At 40.8% G+C, this 16,984-nt stretch overlaps 1 protein-coding gene and 1 long non-coding RNA gene across 3 annotated transcripts; one reads left to right on the forward strand and one right to left on the reverse strand.

Moving 5' to 3' along the window:
- Positions 1-1,148: 1,148 nt before the first annotated feature.
- ACTR6 (actin related protein 6) lies at positions 1,149-10,057 on the reverse strand. Of its 2 annotated transcripts, XM_051616997.1 has the most exons (11): positions 9,835-10,057; positions 9,138-9,255; positions 7,724-7,792; positions 6,218-6,341; positions 5,439-5,574; positions 5,292-5,348; positions 4,540-4,638; positions 4,278-4,356; positions 3,426-3,597; positions 2,361-2,499; positions 1,149-1,566 (listed from the first exon to the last, which is right to left on the reverse strand). In XM_051616997.1, the coding sequence occupies exons 1-11, from the start codon at positions 9,900-9,902 to the stop codon at positions 1,437-1,439; spliced, it is 1,191 nt and encodes a 396-aa protein (XP_051472957.1). In that variant the 5' UTR covers positions 9,903-10,057; the 3' UTR covers positions 1,149-1,436. The 2 variants fall into 2 exon arrangements, with proteins under 2 accessions (XP_051472957.1, XP_051472964.1); XM_051617004.1 differs by lacking the exon at positions 7,724-7,792 and having other exon boundaries at positions 9,835-10,051.
- Positions 10,058-10,212: 155 nt separating this feature from the next.
- On the forward strand, positions 10,213-11,992 carry LOC127387490 (uncharacterized). Its single transcript, XR_007890150.1, has 2 exons — positions 10,213-10,677; positions 11,749-11,992. It is a non-coding gene; the product is annotated as an uncharacterized LOC127387490 (long non-coding RNA).
- The last annotated feature ends 4,992 nt before the right edge of the window (positions 11,993-16,984 follow it).

Raw genomic sequence — 16,984 nt, forward strand, 5'->3', positions numbered from 1 at the left:
GAGTTTAGTTTAGAGGTACTTCCCAGTGCATTCTTATCAAAGAACAAGTGATACCACCCTCAAAGTACAGAGGCTTACTTCTATTCATAACACATTCACGTTTGCTTCTACCATGGAAAAGGATCATTGCTGCTTTTATGGTAACAAAGTGCATATTTCCTAAATCCCAGGTAAAGTGTGAAGCAGATATTTGAACTAGAGGTCAGACACAAGGGCCTTTACATGTGGCTGTCAAAATAACAATGTACTGGACTTACATATGTTCTATATTTTCTCTTAAAGAGTAATATAGTAGCTGTATCCTAGAATTTGTGGGTGATGTTCTGAATTAAACCCTAGCTGCCTCATCTATGGCTCATGTGTTCACAGGAGCAGGAGGGTACCTCTTCAGCAGGTTAGTCTGGAGGAAAGCCACCATGAGCTGGCAGTCAGGAGTAAAAAATAAATATTCAAGAAGAAAAATCTCAGAACTATTTAATCGGGGCAGCTCATCATCAAGGTCTCCCATTCTCAGTAGTGTTGGCTTCTCTTCTATATTGCCCTTATGCAATAAGGCAACAATAAGGCTACCTCTGGGTAGCAACAGGAGCTCATGAGAATCTGAAATGTTGAGCAGAACAACATGGCTGTGACTCTATGTATATATCTGAAGCAGAGAAATGGAAGCCAGAGATGAGGATAGCTCTGTATCTTAATGCTATCAGTGAGTTCAGGGGCTGGTGCTGTTAACACCTTTATTTCCCCCGTTCACAGCTCTGACAGCTGAACTACATCCAGCACCCTTGGGTAACAGATCATCACAAAGAACCATTTTTCAAAAGGTGATAGTAGTGCTTGTCAAGGACCACTGGCAGGGCATGAAATCCAGTGAAGCCTCTGCTTGATCCCAGCCATCAGCTGCCCAGGATATTCAGTGCTCTTTGTTCCAAGCCAGGCAAGTGTACAGCATAAGAATGCCTACTGGTTTTATGTAAGGGCAGACAATAGAAGGAATGAGACTTCAGCTGAGAACAGGATACTCCTGCAAATCTGTGAGCAGTGAATATCACCAATCCAATTAAAAGGGCTCTTTTGAGATGTGTTTCATGTCCATTCATCTGGAAAAAAACTAAATCTTGACTTATCACTAGGTATTAGCATCACACCAGTACAAGCATTCAGTATCTTTATTGCCTCATGCATAGAGGTTTTCTGCAGTAAGAATACAATGTAGCTATCAGTAAAAGATGAGAACAGAATGAAATTACAATGAACATATTATTTCATAGTATTAGGCTTGTAAAACTTTATATTTTTAAACTCTGAAAATTAATTTTTCCCAACCCACTTAAATACAGGAAAGCTAAAACACAATCCTAACTGACAGACAACAGGTTGCAGTTCAGAGTTCCATTGGGCATAAAACAATGAAAAAACAATGTATCCAACCACAGTATCTATATATCAAATTTCTCTTCACAGATATTGTGTCCATGTTCTTCATAATCTTCTCTAGTTACTACCATGTCTTCAAAATCATCATTTTCAGAGATGAGCTTCCCACCTTCCCAAGAATAAGTAATGGGGCTGAAAAATGAACAAAGTTACTGTCACTCAGGTGTATGTTTATTTTCAATGGAAGTATGCAGTGATGATTTCCAAGACTTTTTACTTAACCATACCTATTTAAAAAAGTATTTTTGATTGCTAAATCAAACCATCCAGCTCCAGACAAGTTATTAGACAAAGTTTGATATTTTAGCAGGGCTAACTGACTTTGCTTTTTATAAAAAGCAAGTGCCTCTTTGGAGGTAAGCGGGCTGGAAGCGGAGATGTCTTTGTATTTACTTTGCACACATGACTCTTTAATAATATGTAAAAATACTCATTAATAATACTTTTACAACAACAAAGATTTTTTGTACTTTCAGGATATACTTGTTTTGTTTCAGCTGTATATTGTCTCTCTGCAAAGGTGTTACTACTACCCCTTCCAAATTGCTGAAGTGGCTACGTTAATAATAACATGGTGGTACTCAGATGCTGAAAATTCTTCTAAGTAGAAGACTAAACTCTAATCTTGCCTACCTGTGTATCCACTTAATGACAATACAGTCTTATTTGTCTGTTTACAATAAAAAGATTGATCCTGAAAACACTTACATGCTTAACTTTATTATTCTAAGTGCAGGGGAATCAGATGTTCTCTAATTTATTTGATTTGTCTGAAAATACAGTGATTTAACATACCCCTTCTTGTTCACCTGATATTTAAATTAACCCCTTTACTCCATCTGTCTTTTTAATCAGCAAAATAAATCCTACTTTATAGTTTGTTCTGCTAGAAGGACAAAGCTTGCTCTGTACAGTTTAAAACTTACTTTTCAGGAAGAACAACAGAAACATCATAATCAGTTGGAGTAAGACATCGAACTTCAGAATAAACTCTATCTCTGAAGCCTGGAAAAAGGGTGTTTCCCCCAGTCAGAACTATGTTCTTGAAAAAATGAGGCTGCATTTCTGTGAAATGAACAATCTGTAGTTAGAGACTGAATATCTATTTAGAGATGAAAGGCTTTTTTCCCCCAATTTTGTTATGAAGTGGAACAGAAGTAAGAAATATGCATACAATAATTTAATTATAATTTAATTATCACATTGGTTAAATAGCTGCATTGGGAAATGCAAGAAACTCATAAATTACCTCCTGTTCTTTGTGATTTGTAGAATTTGGCTTTGATAACTACTGTTTTCTTATATTGTCTATTACATTTCAGGTCTGCTAACACAATTCCCTTTTGAAGGGGATTTTAAATGATACAATTTTTTAAAGAGTACAGAATAAAAGCCTCAATGCTGCCATACTTATGTGGTATCATAAAACCTATGGAAGTCATATTTGTAGTAATAACATTACTTTCATATACATCATCTATAAAATGAAAGCATTACTATTATTTCTGAGAAACACAGAGTCAGAAAGGTTTTATACTTTAATCCTTAAATTGCTGAGTTAGGTCAGTTTCATTTATCTCCTGAGTTTGTTTTCTCTTCTGAAGAAAGATACTTTTAACACAACTAAAAGGAATTTCAAGTATATTCCATCATTGGCATCCAAAACAGATAGGTCATGTTAGAAAAAGATTGTAAGAAATACGTCTACAGCAATTAACTGAAAAAAAGAGTAGAACCCAATAAATCAATCACCACAAAACTGTGTTTGCCTAGCAGAGGATCTTGTAGACAATTAATTCTAGAGTATATGACACACACCAGAAAACAGAACAGTTCATGGCAACTTAATAACTGGCATATTGAGAGTACTGACAAGACACTTGGGATGCTTTAAAAAAAAACCCACACCAAAAACTAAAAAATACCCAAAAGCCCCAAAATAACACCACCACCATGCTTCCCCCACTTTTCAAAATACTTCTAGGTTGTACCTTCTGGTAGATTCTGAATAGAATAAACAATGGCTTCAGGAATTCCCATCTCTTGAATACCAATATCAGAAGGATGGAACAGTATTTCTGGAACTGCAAATCTTTCATTTGTTAGACGAAGTGTCTGCTCACCAGTCTTGTATTTTCCACTCAGCACCATCTCTTCTCTTGGCTAAATTAAAGACATTAATAGTAGTCACTGTTTAAGAAAAGATATTCAGCTTACCTTTTCCATATACTGCAGAGACAAGCAATGTATTCTATGTTAAGCTATATTATCAACAAATCTTTTAAGGTATGGTATTAAATCCGAAGTGACTTTGCTCTTATCAACTGTTGGTTTCCTTGAAGGAAAATAAGTACGCACAAGGGTGGACTTAAAATATTGGGACTGCTTTTGAAACTATGATGAACTTGGTAAATAAGAAAAAAATTGTTTAATTCTCTTCATTAGTATGAAGACTTTTCAAGCTCTTCTGTAACACGACTTGGAACTTTCTACCTCTTAGGATATTTAAATGAAATACAGAGTAGCTTACAAGAATGTAACAAAGCAGAGAAAACATTTTCCAGCTTAACTTTAAAAACAAACAAACAAACAATAATTACATGGATAGGTTGTATTACAGAGCACAAGTACATAAAGCTACAAGTATTAAATAACAGAACATAAAATGCTGGAAAAACAGTATGTAATTTTCATCTCAACTTCCTAAACTTTACCAATTAATGCATAGTACAAAAATAAGTAAAAATAAAGCATTAGGGAAAAAAAAAGTATTTTTATCCTCTCTACTAGACTTGTGCAGGGCAACAGTCAAATAAATACTTCAAAACACATACTATCATTACCTTACAAAATCCTTTTTTGATTGTGCTGAAGTCTGGCAAAACGTAATCTACCATTACAGTATTTTCCTCTCCTTTCAATCTGAAAAAGAAGAATGTAAAATACAATAGAATAAAGAACAAGTTCTAAATCCCAACTATTTTATGCTGACAAGACTTCCTTTGACTAAACTGGACAATTTTCCAATTAACAGTATGGTTTTATTTGTACAAATAGAATTAACAGAAATACCAACTTTCACATTGAGTACCATTGTATACATACTTGGCAATGTCCATGTCCTTGTAAAAGTTTTGAGAAACATAACACACATCTTCTTTCACTTGATTAATTACATGTGTTTCATCCATAACATGTAGCTGCCTATGAAAAACAAAACACAGAAGTTTGAGAGTAAGTATCAGCATTACCTGTCCGGTTTTCCACTGGAGATGAGCAACCATACTTTTCAAATAGCAGAAAGGTACTGTCTCAATATCTAACACTTGTATTCAATTTACAAAAGCATTCCTGACCTACTGGAGTTTAGTATTTTCATAATTCACAGTTCAAAAAAAGCAAACACCTACCTGCATTTGCATTTGTTTTCATAGCAAGTATAGCCATAATCCTGCAATTAGTTCTACTGTCAAAGACCTTTTACTAGATAAAGCTCCAAACTACAGGATCCTAACAAAAAGCTGATCCTGTTGATTTTTTTTTTTGGTGACATTGACAGAATCAGCAAACTGACTGATGGTCTACTGAGACATATCAGAAAATATGTAAGGTCTTGTATAATTGTGAGCACACAGGTAACCTCAGCAACTTCAAGTGCTGGCACTTAAAAACTAATGGCTTATACTCATCTTAATTCATCTTAAGCTCAAAATGGCAAGTAGCAGATTATGACAGACAAACATTCCCTTCTCCTTCAAACAAAACTTAATTTAAAATTCACAGAACCAGTAAGAATATCACCACAAATTTCTAACTCATTTCATACCAGGTCTCGAGAGATGATCAGCATGTTTTACCTGTAAGAGATGATCTCCTTCAAATGGTTGGTTAAGAGCTTTCCTCCAACATTAATCCTACAGAAAAGGAGTAACACACGAGGAATTCTGTCATTATTAACTTCAGGCATAGCAAGCAATTTGTCTAGAAAATATATACCAGTTTACCTGATGATTGCCTCTTTCTTCTTTTTACTTCTACAATAAGGTACAATGTGTGTGAAAGAGTATCCACTATCCACAATGATACAACATAGCTCAGATGGATTATCCCGGAAATACCTGTGTGCACTAAGAGCTCCAGCTGAAGGAGAGAAAGCTTCATTCAATTTTTATTTGAACATGCACTTTTAGAATTTATATTGCTATGCAAATGTACTTGCTTCATATTTTAAATGCCTTAGAAGACTTCCAAGACCTTGATACATAATACTACAGCCAACACATGAATTCATTTTGATAGTGGATAAAATTAGATATTGTGTATGCCCCCATTATTCTTCCTCAAGAATTCCAGTCCACGTTAAGTTCCTTAAGTCCAAGCCAACTGATCAGACCACAATTTATCAAACCTATCTGAAGGAGTATTCTATGATCAATCATCTTTAGGAAGGTTTGTGATATTATTTACATATTCCCTCTAAGATACATTACATTATTGTAATTCTGCATTTTACTTGCTAATACAGAACAAAACCAAACAAAAAAACTACCACCACACCCCAAAAAAAGGGAAAGCTATCAAGGTCTGCTTTAGCAGACTTTCTCAAATGCTATCCTGTCTCGATACCCATCCATCACCCTGACTCTCCTCAGATTTCCTTTATTTATATACCATGAAACTCTTTAGTATATACATGTGTGCATATGCATTTATTTATTTATTTTCAAGGTTAAACTTCAAAATACATAAATAATAAATGTGAAGTAGAAGGAGACAGACTCACCGTTTACTCTAAGAACTGCTTGAAATTGGTATTCTTCAAATAGGATTTCATTCATGGACTCTTGTATTGAACTGAAGTTAAAATAAGGTTCGGTAATAATAATATTGGTATCTACAAAATCCACCTACGAAAAATACATCAAGATTGTTATTATACAAAACTTAGCAATTAATACTCAATTACCATATCTTGCAGCAGCTGCAGATCATGTACATCTGAAGACATGACTGGCACTTGCTGCATCTGTTTGTGGAAGCTAGGCTTTGGAAGTTTTAGGGAGTTTTTTAAGCCTTCATGAGCAGTGATACAACCTTATCAAATTAGTGGGTAAAACATACCAGAAGGGAACACCCTCATACCTATTCTGTTCCTGTTGCCGCCCTTAAAAATTGTTATCCAGCATTTTGAAGACACATCCACAGAGGAACTATACGATACTAACACAACATACTTTACACTAATGGTGTCAATTACAGAAAGGAAAAGTCTCTTTAACAGCCCAGCACTTGCATCACAAAATTACTATGTAATAACCAAAGATTAAGCCCTGTGCAAAGCAGAATCAGCAATAAAACTCCCAGTGACCTCTGGGTCAGCAACCCAGAGGTCAGCAAAAGATTCTGGACGTTCCCCATTTACTGATCTCTCAAACTCCTTTAGAGAGGACTTCAGAGAGGTTACTTCAGTCATAACTGGATACAGCCCTAAAACACATTACCAGCTGTATCTCTCTGAAGCCTTCACTCATTAAAAAGAATAAACAATATTCCTCAAAACCATGACTAAATTGAATCTAGTTCCAAAACTAAAATGAAAACTAAGTATCAAAAGCCAACACTGTATATTTTTCTGTATGGAGACTATGCTATTTTGAGGTGTACTTTCATTCTTAGGACAATTCTGCCTCCTAGGTGTTATTAAAAATAAAAAACTTTCCTAATACCTAACAATACCTTTTTAAAAGAAAAATTATAAGGGAAGCCTTACTACACTTCTTATGCTAAATCAAATTTCTGTGCTAAATAAGAAAAATTAAGTATCAGCTATTTATATTTTTTATACATTCAACCTACTCATAGGCAGGAAATGGTTATCCAAAGGTGGTTACTTAATGGGTGTGTCTTTCGGCCTACTGACCCAGCACATCACTCTTTTACATCAATGATTTCTTGATCTCTAAACCACATTCTGTCTGTAATTATTATTATTATTATTTACTAATTTAAACTGTAATTATATTGATATGAATTTCTTAACATGTGAACCAAACTCAGTATGAATACACACATGACTGAACAACTTAAATATTTTTTTATTCCTACACCAAAGCTTGACATAAAAATATTCTTCAATTTGTAAAAATAAATCCCTATGATTTCTAATTGAAGGCACTTTCAAAGAGGACAATAAACTCACCAGTTCTATTTAATATTTGATGTACTTAGGTTAATTCCATTAGTCAGTATATAAGCTACACAAGATCTGTAATTAAAAAAAGCCTCTTACTTGATACATTTCTTTTCCAAAAAGATAATCCCAAACCTGTCTCTGGACATCCCAGTTCACCAAGTAACCCTATAGGAATTTAGAAAAAAAAATAAATTACACTATTTAAAAAATAAAATCATACTTTAAAAAAGTCACTAGATATCAAAAATGTCAAGTGATTGACAGAATGGTAATATAAAAAAATTGAGAGTAAAACCATCTAAATTCACATTTCTATGCCAAGGAGTACGTTACATAGGATAAAGAATGCTACAAATACTCCCCATCCATATGTTAATTACTATACCACAAAAACTATGTAAATTGTGTTTCCTATATACATTCTTCTCTTTGACAGAAGCCTGTCAATCTGACCTCTGTGCCAGTGGAGGTTATGGAGCAGATCATCCTTAGTGCCATCTTGTGGCATGTACATAATGTACATAACGAGGTGATCAGCCCCAGTCAGCATGGATTTATGAAAGACCGAGTAACCTGACCTCCTATGACAAGGTTACCCAGTTAGTGGATGAGATAAAGGCTGTGAAGGTTGCCTACATGGACTTCAGTAAAGCCTTTGACGCTGTTTCCCATAGCATTCTCTTGGAGAAACTGTCTGCTCTTGCCTTGGATGGGCATAGATTTCACTGGGTAAAGCACTAGCTGGATGGCTGGGCCCAGAGAATGATGGTGAATGGAGTTAAATCCAGTTGGCAGCTGGTGACAAGTCTTGTTCCCCAGGGCTCCAGTACTGGGGCCAGTTCTGTTTAACATCTTTATTGGTGATCTGAATGAGAAGATCAATTCAGTTTTAGGCCCCTCACTACAAGGACATTGAAGTACAGGAGCGTGTCCAAAGAAGGGCAACAAAGCTGGTGAAGGGTCTAGAAAACAATGCTTCTGAGGAGCATCTGAGGGTATGGGAGTTGTTTAGCCCAGAGAAGATGAGGCTAAGGGGAGACCTTATCACTCTCTACAACCACCTGAAATGAGGTTGTAGTGAGGTGGGTGTCAGTCTTTTTCACCAAGTAACAAGTGACAGGATGAGACAAAACAGGTTCAAGTTGAGCCCAAGGAGGTTTAGATTGGATATTAGGAAAGATTTCTTCAGTGAAAAGGTTGTCAGGCCCTGGAACAGGCTGCCCTGGGAATTCATTGAGTCACCATCCCTGGAGATATTTAAAAGCCACGCAGATGTGGTGGACATGGTTTAGCAGTGGACTTGGCAGTGCTGGGTTAACAGTTGGACTCAGAGATCTTTTTAAATATCTGATTGTATGACTGATTGTTAAACTTAACACTGCTGAACTTGACTCTTGTATACGTACAACCTACATACAACCCTGCAGTTGGGGCACATTGTAGGAAACGTATTCCTTAAAACACCAATTTACATCTGGCCATAATGTTAAACTCAAGGCATCTCACTTACTTTCTGAAAGGGGAGGATATAAAACAGACCAGAAGGATCTTTAATTTCATCCAGTTGATTTGCTGTAAAGGTTTTCAAGCGTGCCGTCTTTGATCTGAACTGACAGTTGGGAATAACGCTGGAAAAGATTGGGAAGTTTCATATATATCATTTTATGAATCAATAATTGTCTTTACACTCCTTCGTAACTCGTATACTATCAGTAACATTTTTGCTGCTGTGTTTTGGTTTCAATCAGTTTATTGGAGAAAGTTACAAGGGAAATTTCTAATTTCTAACCCCTCCAGTGCAGACGAGGCACGTTTCGGAAAACCAACACAGACCCCCCCGCACACCGCACTGACCCACATCCCCTGTCCCCAGCACAACAGAGCAGGCGCCCGGGGCTCCCCTGCGTTCCGGCACCTCCCGCCCCGCGGACCGACCCCCCTCCTCGGCAGTGACGGACACCGCAACGCGCCGCTCGCCGCAAACCGCAGGGGCGGGGCCCCGCACCCGCCGCAGGGGCGGGGCCGGGCCGGGCCTGTCCGCCACCGGCGCAGGCGCGCAGACGGCCCGCTCTCCGTGAGGGGCCGAGGGAGAGGAGGGGCTGCCTCCCGTGCGCCCCGGCGCCGGCGGGAGGGTAGGTGGGCCGAGAGGCTGCCCGCGGAGCGGTAAGGGGACGTCCCTCCAGCCCCGCTCCTCCCCGGGCCCTCACCTGACGTTGGCGTGGCTGTAGCCGATCTTGGCGTTGTAGGCGCCGTTATCCAGCACCAGCGTCGCCATGTTCCCCACGGCGCCGCGGCCGCCGCCGTCCCAGTATTGATCCGCCACCGCCGTGGGTCTCTATGGTTACCATAGAGCGGAGGAGCAGCGCGCGCTGCCTGACGGGACGCAGGAGGGCCGCGGAACCGCCGCCGCCAGGCGCGCGCCGGTCACGTGGCGGCGGTGACGCCGGCGCAGCTGCGGAGGCGATTGGTCGGGCGCCACCCGGAAGCGACGGGGAACCGGGGCGGGGGGGGGCGGAGCGGAGTCACCTCGAGGAGCCCAGAGCGCCTGCGCGGGCCGCCCCTCCCCCGGCCGCCCCTCTCCGGGCCGCGGCTCCCCCGGCGGCTCCGGGCGGCCTGCGGTCCGGGCCAGCCCTGCCCTGCCAGCGCGGCCCTGCCAGCGCGGCCCGGGAAGGGCGCAGAGTGCACGGGGCAGTCGGCGCGAGAGGGCGGGGAAGGGGGCCCGAGCCTTTCTCGGGTGTGTGTGAAGTGAGAGACCCCCCCCTTGCTGAGGGGGCCCTGTGCTGGGGTGGGTTGCAGGTCTTGACGTGGGTGTGCCTGCCATGTCAGTGCCGGGGCTACCGCCCTACGGGAAACCAGCGCATCGGGCAGGAAGGAGATCAGGGAAGGTAGAGGGGAGGTGATTCTCCCCCTTTTTTTCCGCTCTTCTGAGGCCCCACCCGCAGTACTGTGAGCAGGTCTGCAGTCCCCGACACAAGAGGGACGGGGAGAGACGTCCAGAGACCGGCTGTGAAGATTTTCAGAGGGCTGGAGCACTTCTTTTGTGAAGACAGGTTGGAAGAGTTGGGGCTGTTCAGGCTGGAGAAGAGAAGGCTCTGGGGATACTTCATAGTGGACTTCCAGGACGTGAAGGGGCTACAGGAAAGCTGGGGGGGGATTTTTACAAGGGCCTGTAGTGAGAGGATGAAGGGTAACGGTCTTAAGTGGAAAGACAGTAGATTTAGATGTTAGGAAGAAATTATTGACTGTGAGGGTAGTGAGACACTGGAACAGGTTGTCCAGAGAAGCTGTGGATGCCTCATCCCTGGAAGTGCTCAAGGTCAGGTTGCATGGAACTTTGAGCAACCTGGTTTAGTGGGAGGTGTCCCTGCCCATGGCAGGGGGTTTGGAACTAGATGATCTTAAAGGTCCCTTCCAACTCAAACCATTCTATGATTCTGTAAATTCACCCTGTGTGAGAACTAAGCATGCAAAGTGGGGCCTTCCTGTGTAAGAATGTTAAAAAGTTAAAGGCAGAAGACTTTTCAAATTCCACCATAACTATGTTATTGTTGTTCTAAGCATGTTTTAATTAACACTCTTTTATTATAACTAATATACAAACCAGTGCTATTGGTATTCACTGTCACTGATCTGCTCTTGTTCTACTGAGGTCTGTGTCAAATACCACACACCCTTACTGAATCACAGAACCACAAAACGGGCCAGGCTGGAAGGGACCTTGAAAGACCACCTATTCCAGCCTTCTGTGGGAAAGGGAGCTGATACGAGATGATCTTAACACCCTTTCTAACTATCTCAAAAACCTCCAGTGATGAGGACTCCACCACAGCCCTGGGAGGTGGTTTCAGTGACTAACTGTTCTCACTATAAAAACAATTATTTGATTAGGGTGAAACCTCTCCCAGTACCACTCGTACCTGTTGTCCCCTGTCTTCTTGTGAAGAGAGAGCTTCCACGCTTTGTGGCTGCCTTTTAAGTAATGGGATACTGTGATGAGGTTCCCCCTGAGCCTTCTTCAAGGAGATATGACCTAACTCCTTCAGGGCAGGGCAGGTTCTTCAGCCTTTGGTCACCTTCATTTGGACGCTTTTCTGTCTGTCTACATCTTTTTTGAATTGCAGGAATAAGAGCTGGACACAGCACACCAATGTGGCCTGAAAAGCACTGGGCAGCACCCCCAGAACCCTTCCAGAGTGGCTGCTCCCACGCTACACAAAGCTGAGCCTGACCTGGGCTTTTTGGTTATGTCCTCTCAGGTGCATGATCTTAAACTTGTCTTTATGATGGATTTTGCTTTATTTATATGTTTTACTTTCCATCACTGGTGTCTTTGTTGTTATCCAATAAAACAGGAAGTGTATTACAGTTTTGTATCTGTATGCAATTGGCTTACCTGGAAATATCAGATCCTAAAAATAACTGCTACTCCATATGATGACTCTGTAGCCTAGCAAATATCAAATGTCTTTCCAGGACCCAGGATGTTCAGCAGAACTCAGGGCAATCTGATTTGAGACCAATCCTCTTCACATGCTTGTCAGTATCTTAAGGACAGCATCTTTAATCCCTGCTCTAGCAGATACATTGTTTGTTTCTTGAGGAGAGGTCACAGGAATTAGCAAAAGCCTTTTTCCAGTTCAGAAGTTTCTAGATCCTTTTAAAGAAAACTTTAAAGTGTTGGTTGTTCTCCTTATTTGCCCACCCACAGATATAGTAATAGTAAATTTTGGTTTTGTAATTAACCCCAAATACACAAAACATAGAATTGTGACAAATGCTTTAGGTAATCACAGTGTTACAGAGAAATATAAAATATTGCTCTTAAAATCACATATTACCCTTTTATTAATAATAAAAAGTTCCTAGAAGAATAATTTGGACACAAAAAAATCATTATAGCTATTGCTATCTTTTCCTTTGTGAAAATAAAGGTGAAAGCCAGAATTTAATTTTTACTTTCTCCTAGATACTAGCTCCAGCAATTTATATATATATATATAAATACTTATATATATATATATATTTAGCACCTACAGGACAAGTGCCAGGCTTTAACAGTTAACTTAGATTTATGTAGTGGCTGATACACATCAATATTTAAGTCTCTCACAACTCAAGTTGGTATATTTACTGTCCTTGCTAACTGAGGGCATTTATTGAGTTTATCTATTCACCCATATATTGCAATGGCACTTCTGATAATACTTTCTGTTGATAGAGTATCTAACAAAGTCAATAACATAGCAAGGACACATAAATGTGACTGTCAAATATCCATATGGCAGCAAACCATATACATTGCCCCCTCCAATAGCATAGAATTGGTATTTTGTAGTGCTCTTTAACTTTTAATAATGTTCCATCAGTCTACTGAAGCCTGGGATGTCTGCATTTGAAGACAGTTTTCTTTTGCATTGTCCATATGAAGCTGTGGCAAATTTCTCATTCTGCAAGTAGGAAACAAAGCACTGACTGAAACCAAATCAGAACTTCTTCAGTCACATTTTACTTATATTTCTGACTGCTTTATTTGAAGGGGAAAATAACTTTTTTGTTGTTAATTCTGTGACCTTCATGTTTCTGAAGTTGTGGGAGCTCTAGTAATGGTTTGTTTTTTTTGGTTGGATTTTTTTTCTCTCTACTCCATTTCAGCTTTTACAGTTAAGGATTCCACATGACCACATGAAAAGTCAAACTCAATTTATTTGCACACCATACACAAAAGCACACAGGTGCTTATTTGCTCTGCTCTGCAGAAACATGCAGCCTCAGAGTGACTGAATGGAGCCAGCTACAGAATTTGCAGGTTGCTTAGAGCATCCAAAGAACCTTGTCCTTGAGGAAGAAGTTGTTGCATCTTTGACCCTGAGATGGGGGGCATTATCTTGGACTTAGTATACATGAACAGGACTCAATGCACCTTTCTTTATTTAGGTGACAGTGAAGGGCAGGCTGGTGGATGACATGACTGCCTGGTGGGAAACTCTACATTCTTGGGTTCTTGGATCTTCTATTGAATGGAGAGAGTTCACAACTAGGCCCAAGAAATTAGCTGTGATAAATATAAGTCAGAATTCTTTGACATCAGTTTAGTATGCTAGATAAACTAATAAGTGGGGTTCTTTCACAGTGACATGAGTGCCAGCTGTTCCATAAACCAGGAGCTGAGGGGGTTATTGTGCCAGCAGGGCAGGACTTTGCCAGCCAGGGCCGGTCCTTCCACCTCCAGCCAGGGAGTAAGGCAGGCAGTCTAGGGAGGGCAGTCCAGAGCCCAGGTCATCAGGCAAGTGTAATGGCGAAGCAGATCCAAGGTCAAGCACAGAAATGAATCTTCAAGTCAGGGTCAGGATCAGGTCTGGTGGGGTGAACCAGGGCCAGACATAGCCCAGGAATCACCAGAGAGTCCCACAGTGACCAGGCAGGATGGAAATTTGGTGGGTCAGGGTCTAGATCAGCAGGACCCATAGCAATACATGTGATGATCATACTACGGCCACCTCTTTTTTTCTCCTGTGACACAAGAGCAAAAAGCCTTGGTTGCTAGATAAAGCCCACTGAGCAATGTTCGTAAGTGCAAAGTAGTCAGGAAGGCTAAGCCACTCATTCCTCTTTGTGGTTATTGTATTAAGATGACAGCTGATGAAATTCTCACAAGTTTCTTCATAAATGGTTCCCTTCTCCTGTTCAGAGCTGGAGTCAGTATGTGGGACTTTGTATCAAGTTCCATTTTCACGTAGCAGTGGTCTAGTTAGCATGAACATACTAGCAGAAATTAATCTGCCTGCATGTGACTTTGTTTTGGAGAATCAGTCCAAAGTCTTAATAAACATAATCTGGAGATATCCTGATATTAATTTGTGTCAGGCTCTAAAGTGTCAGATACTCTGCTTGATGCAAGGGATAAGCTGGGCTCCTTATCATGTGCTCTTCTTAGTCCCTGGGGTGGGGAGGGGTTGATCTGTGCGGTTTCCTTCAGTCCTCCATTCAGTGTGCAACATGAGGTCATGATTCAGATCAAGCCTGCTGGACAGCAACATTTCTGATTTCCAATTCTGACATCAGTGAAGAGCCTTTGAACTTTCCCTTTTTTTGTGCCAGAGCTATGATCCCAGGACACTTGGAATGGGAACACAGAGCATGGGTCTTGCTTTCCTTGCCCCTTGTATTTTCTTTTTAGAATCATAGAATCATAAAATCATTAAGGTTGGAAGGGACCTTAAAGATCATCAAGTTCCCACCCCCCTGCCATCAGCAGGGAACCCTACCACTAGATCAGGTTGCACAAAACCTCGTCTAACCTGGCCTTAAAAACCTCCAGGGATGAGGCATCAACAACCTCCCTGGACAACCCATTCCAGTTCCTCACCACCCTTACAGTGAAGAATTTCTTCCTAATATCTAACCTAAATCTCCCCTCTCTCAGTTTAAAACCATTACCCCTTGTCCTACCACTATCTTCTCTGATGAAAAGCCCCTCCCAAGCTTTCCTATAGGCCCCTTTCAAGTACTGGAAGGTTGCTATAAGGTCTCCCCAGGGCTTTCTCTTCTCTAGGCTGAGCTGCCCCAACTCTCTCAGCCTGTCTTCATAGGTTTCTCCCAGCCTTTGATCATCTTGGTGGCCCTTCTCTGGACCCTCTCCAACAGGTCTATGTCTTTCTTGTGCTGAGGGCACCAGGACTGTACACAGTATTCCAGGTGGGGTCTGACCAGAGCAGAGCAGAGGGGCAGAATCAGCTCCCTGGCCCTGCTGGCCACACTTCTGATGCAGCCCAGGATGCAGCTGCTCTGTGGGCTCCAGCGCACACTGGCGGCTCATGTTGAGTTTCTCATCAACTACCACCCCCAAGTCCTTCTCCTGAGGACTGCTCTCCAGACATTCTGCCCCCAGCCTGTATTTGTGCCTGGGATTATGCTGACCCAGGTGTAGGACCCTGCACTTGGCCTTGTTGAATTTCATGAGGTTGGCACTGGCCCACCTCTCCAGCCTGCCAAGGTCCCTCTGGATGGCATCCCTTCCCTTTAGGGTGTCAACCACACCACACAGCTTGATATCACCAGCAAATTTGCTGAGGATACACTCCATCTCACTGTCCATGTCTCCAGCAAAGATGTTAAACAGCACTGGTCCCAGTACTGACCCCTGAGGGACACCACTCGTCACCTGCCTCCATTTGGACATTGAGCCACTGACCACAGCTCTCTGGGTGCAGCCATCCAGCCAATCTCTTATCCACTGAGTGGGCCATCTGTCAAATCCGATTTGATGAGAAGCTGATCCATCATTATGGTAAACATAATTTTTCCGAGGTATTGGTAGCATTTTTTCTACTTGGGAGGTTTTAATACAAGAAAAAAAGTGTCAGCTTCATACACAGCTCATTCTCACTTTATAAATCTCTTTAAAGAGTCTAACAAGGTCAGTATTACACAACTGGCTGATTTTTAAATGCCTGGAAAAATCAATTTAAAATGTTCATCTCCTGACCTATTTTTTTTGTTTGTTTGTTACTGCTTCATAGTTCTGATGTAAAGATCCCTGGGGTTTTGGTTCATTGCATGTAAATTATTAATTTGTTATGTATCTGAGAAGCAAAGAAAATAGTATCTGATGTCTTTCCTCTGCAGCTCTAGACTATATTCTAGAGCCAGCAAGCCATCCTTCATACAGAGATCACATATTAAAATTTTGTTAGTTTTACAGTTGTTATTTTTTTTTCTTTTTCCAGTTAATACGTATACTTAGGATCCTCAGTTCTTCAAGATACCTTTTTAACTGACTGGGAAATTTGGTACATCATGATAAGCTATTATCTCAAAATAACTTTTATGTTTTATAGTTATCACAGATACCCAGCAAAATATAAGGACATGGGGAACAACCTGATTTTACAAGTCTGGGGATTAGAGTAATAGCTGAGAAATTCAAGTTAAGCAAAATATTACATACATATTAATTTACTGCCATACAATAGTAAGTTTATGTCAGTAAACTTTTCTTCTTTTATCTGCCCATGTTCCTTTTGTATGGTGCTGTAGGAGCAATGCCATCCTGGCTATAAGCTGGGCTGGGAGGATCAAGTTCAGGAGAAGGCATGTGGCTGTGCGGGTAGGGCTTGCTATGTGAGCAACTCTCCCACCTTCCTGTGGAAGAATAGGTGGCGGAGTCGAATTTGTTGCTTCTGAGGTTTTTTGCTCGTTCTGCCTATTATTTTGGAATGATTTTGGGGATCCCAGATGGAAACACATTTCAGGGTTTCTTTTTATAGCTGCAAAGGAATACTGCATATATAAGAGGTATAAAAAGGATGTCTCAATTGGCTAGAGTAATGGATTTTATCTGAACAACTTAGAAGTTAT

Source organism: Apus apus, chromosome 1, assembly GCF_020740795.1.
Source record: "Apus apus isolate bApuApu2 chromosome 1, bApuApu2.pri.cur, whole genome shotgun sequence".
In the NCBI taxonomy this organism is placed as follows: Eukaryota; Metazoa; Chordata; class Aves; order Apodiformes; family Apodidae; genus Apus; species Apus apus.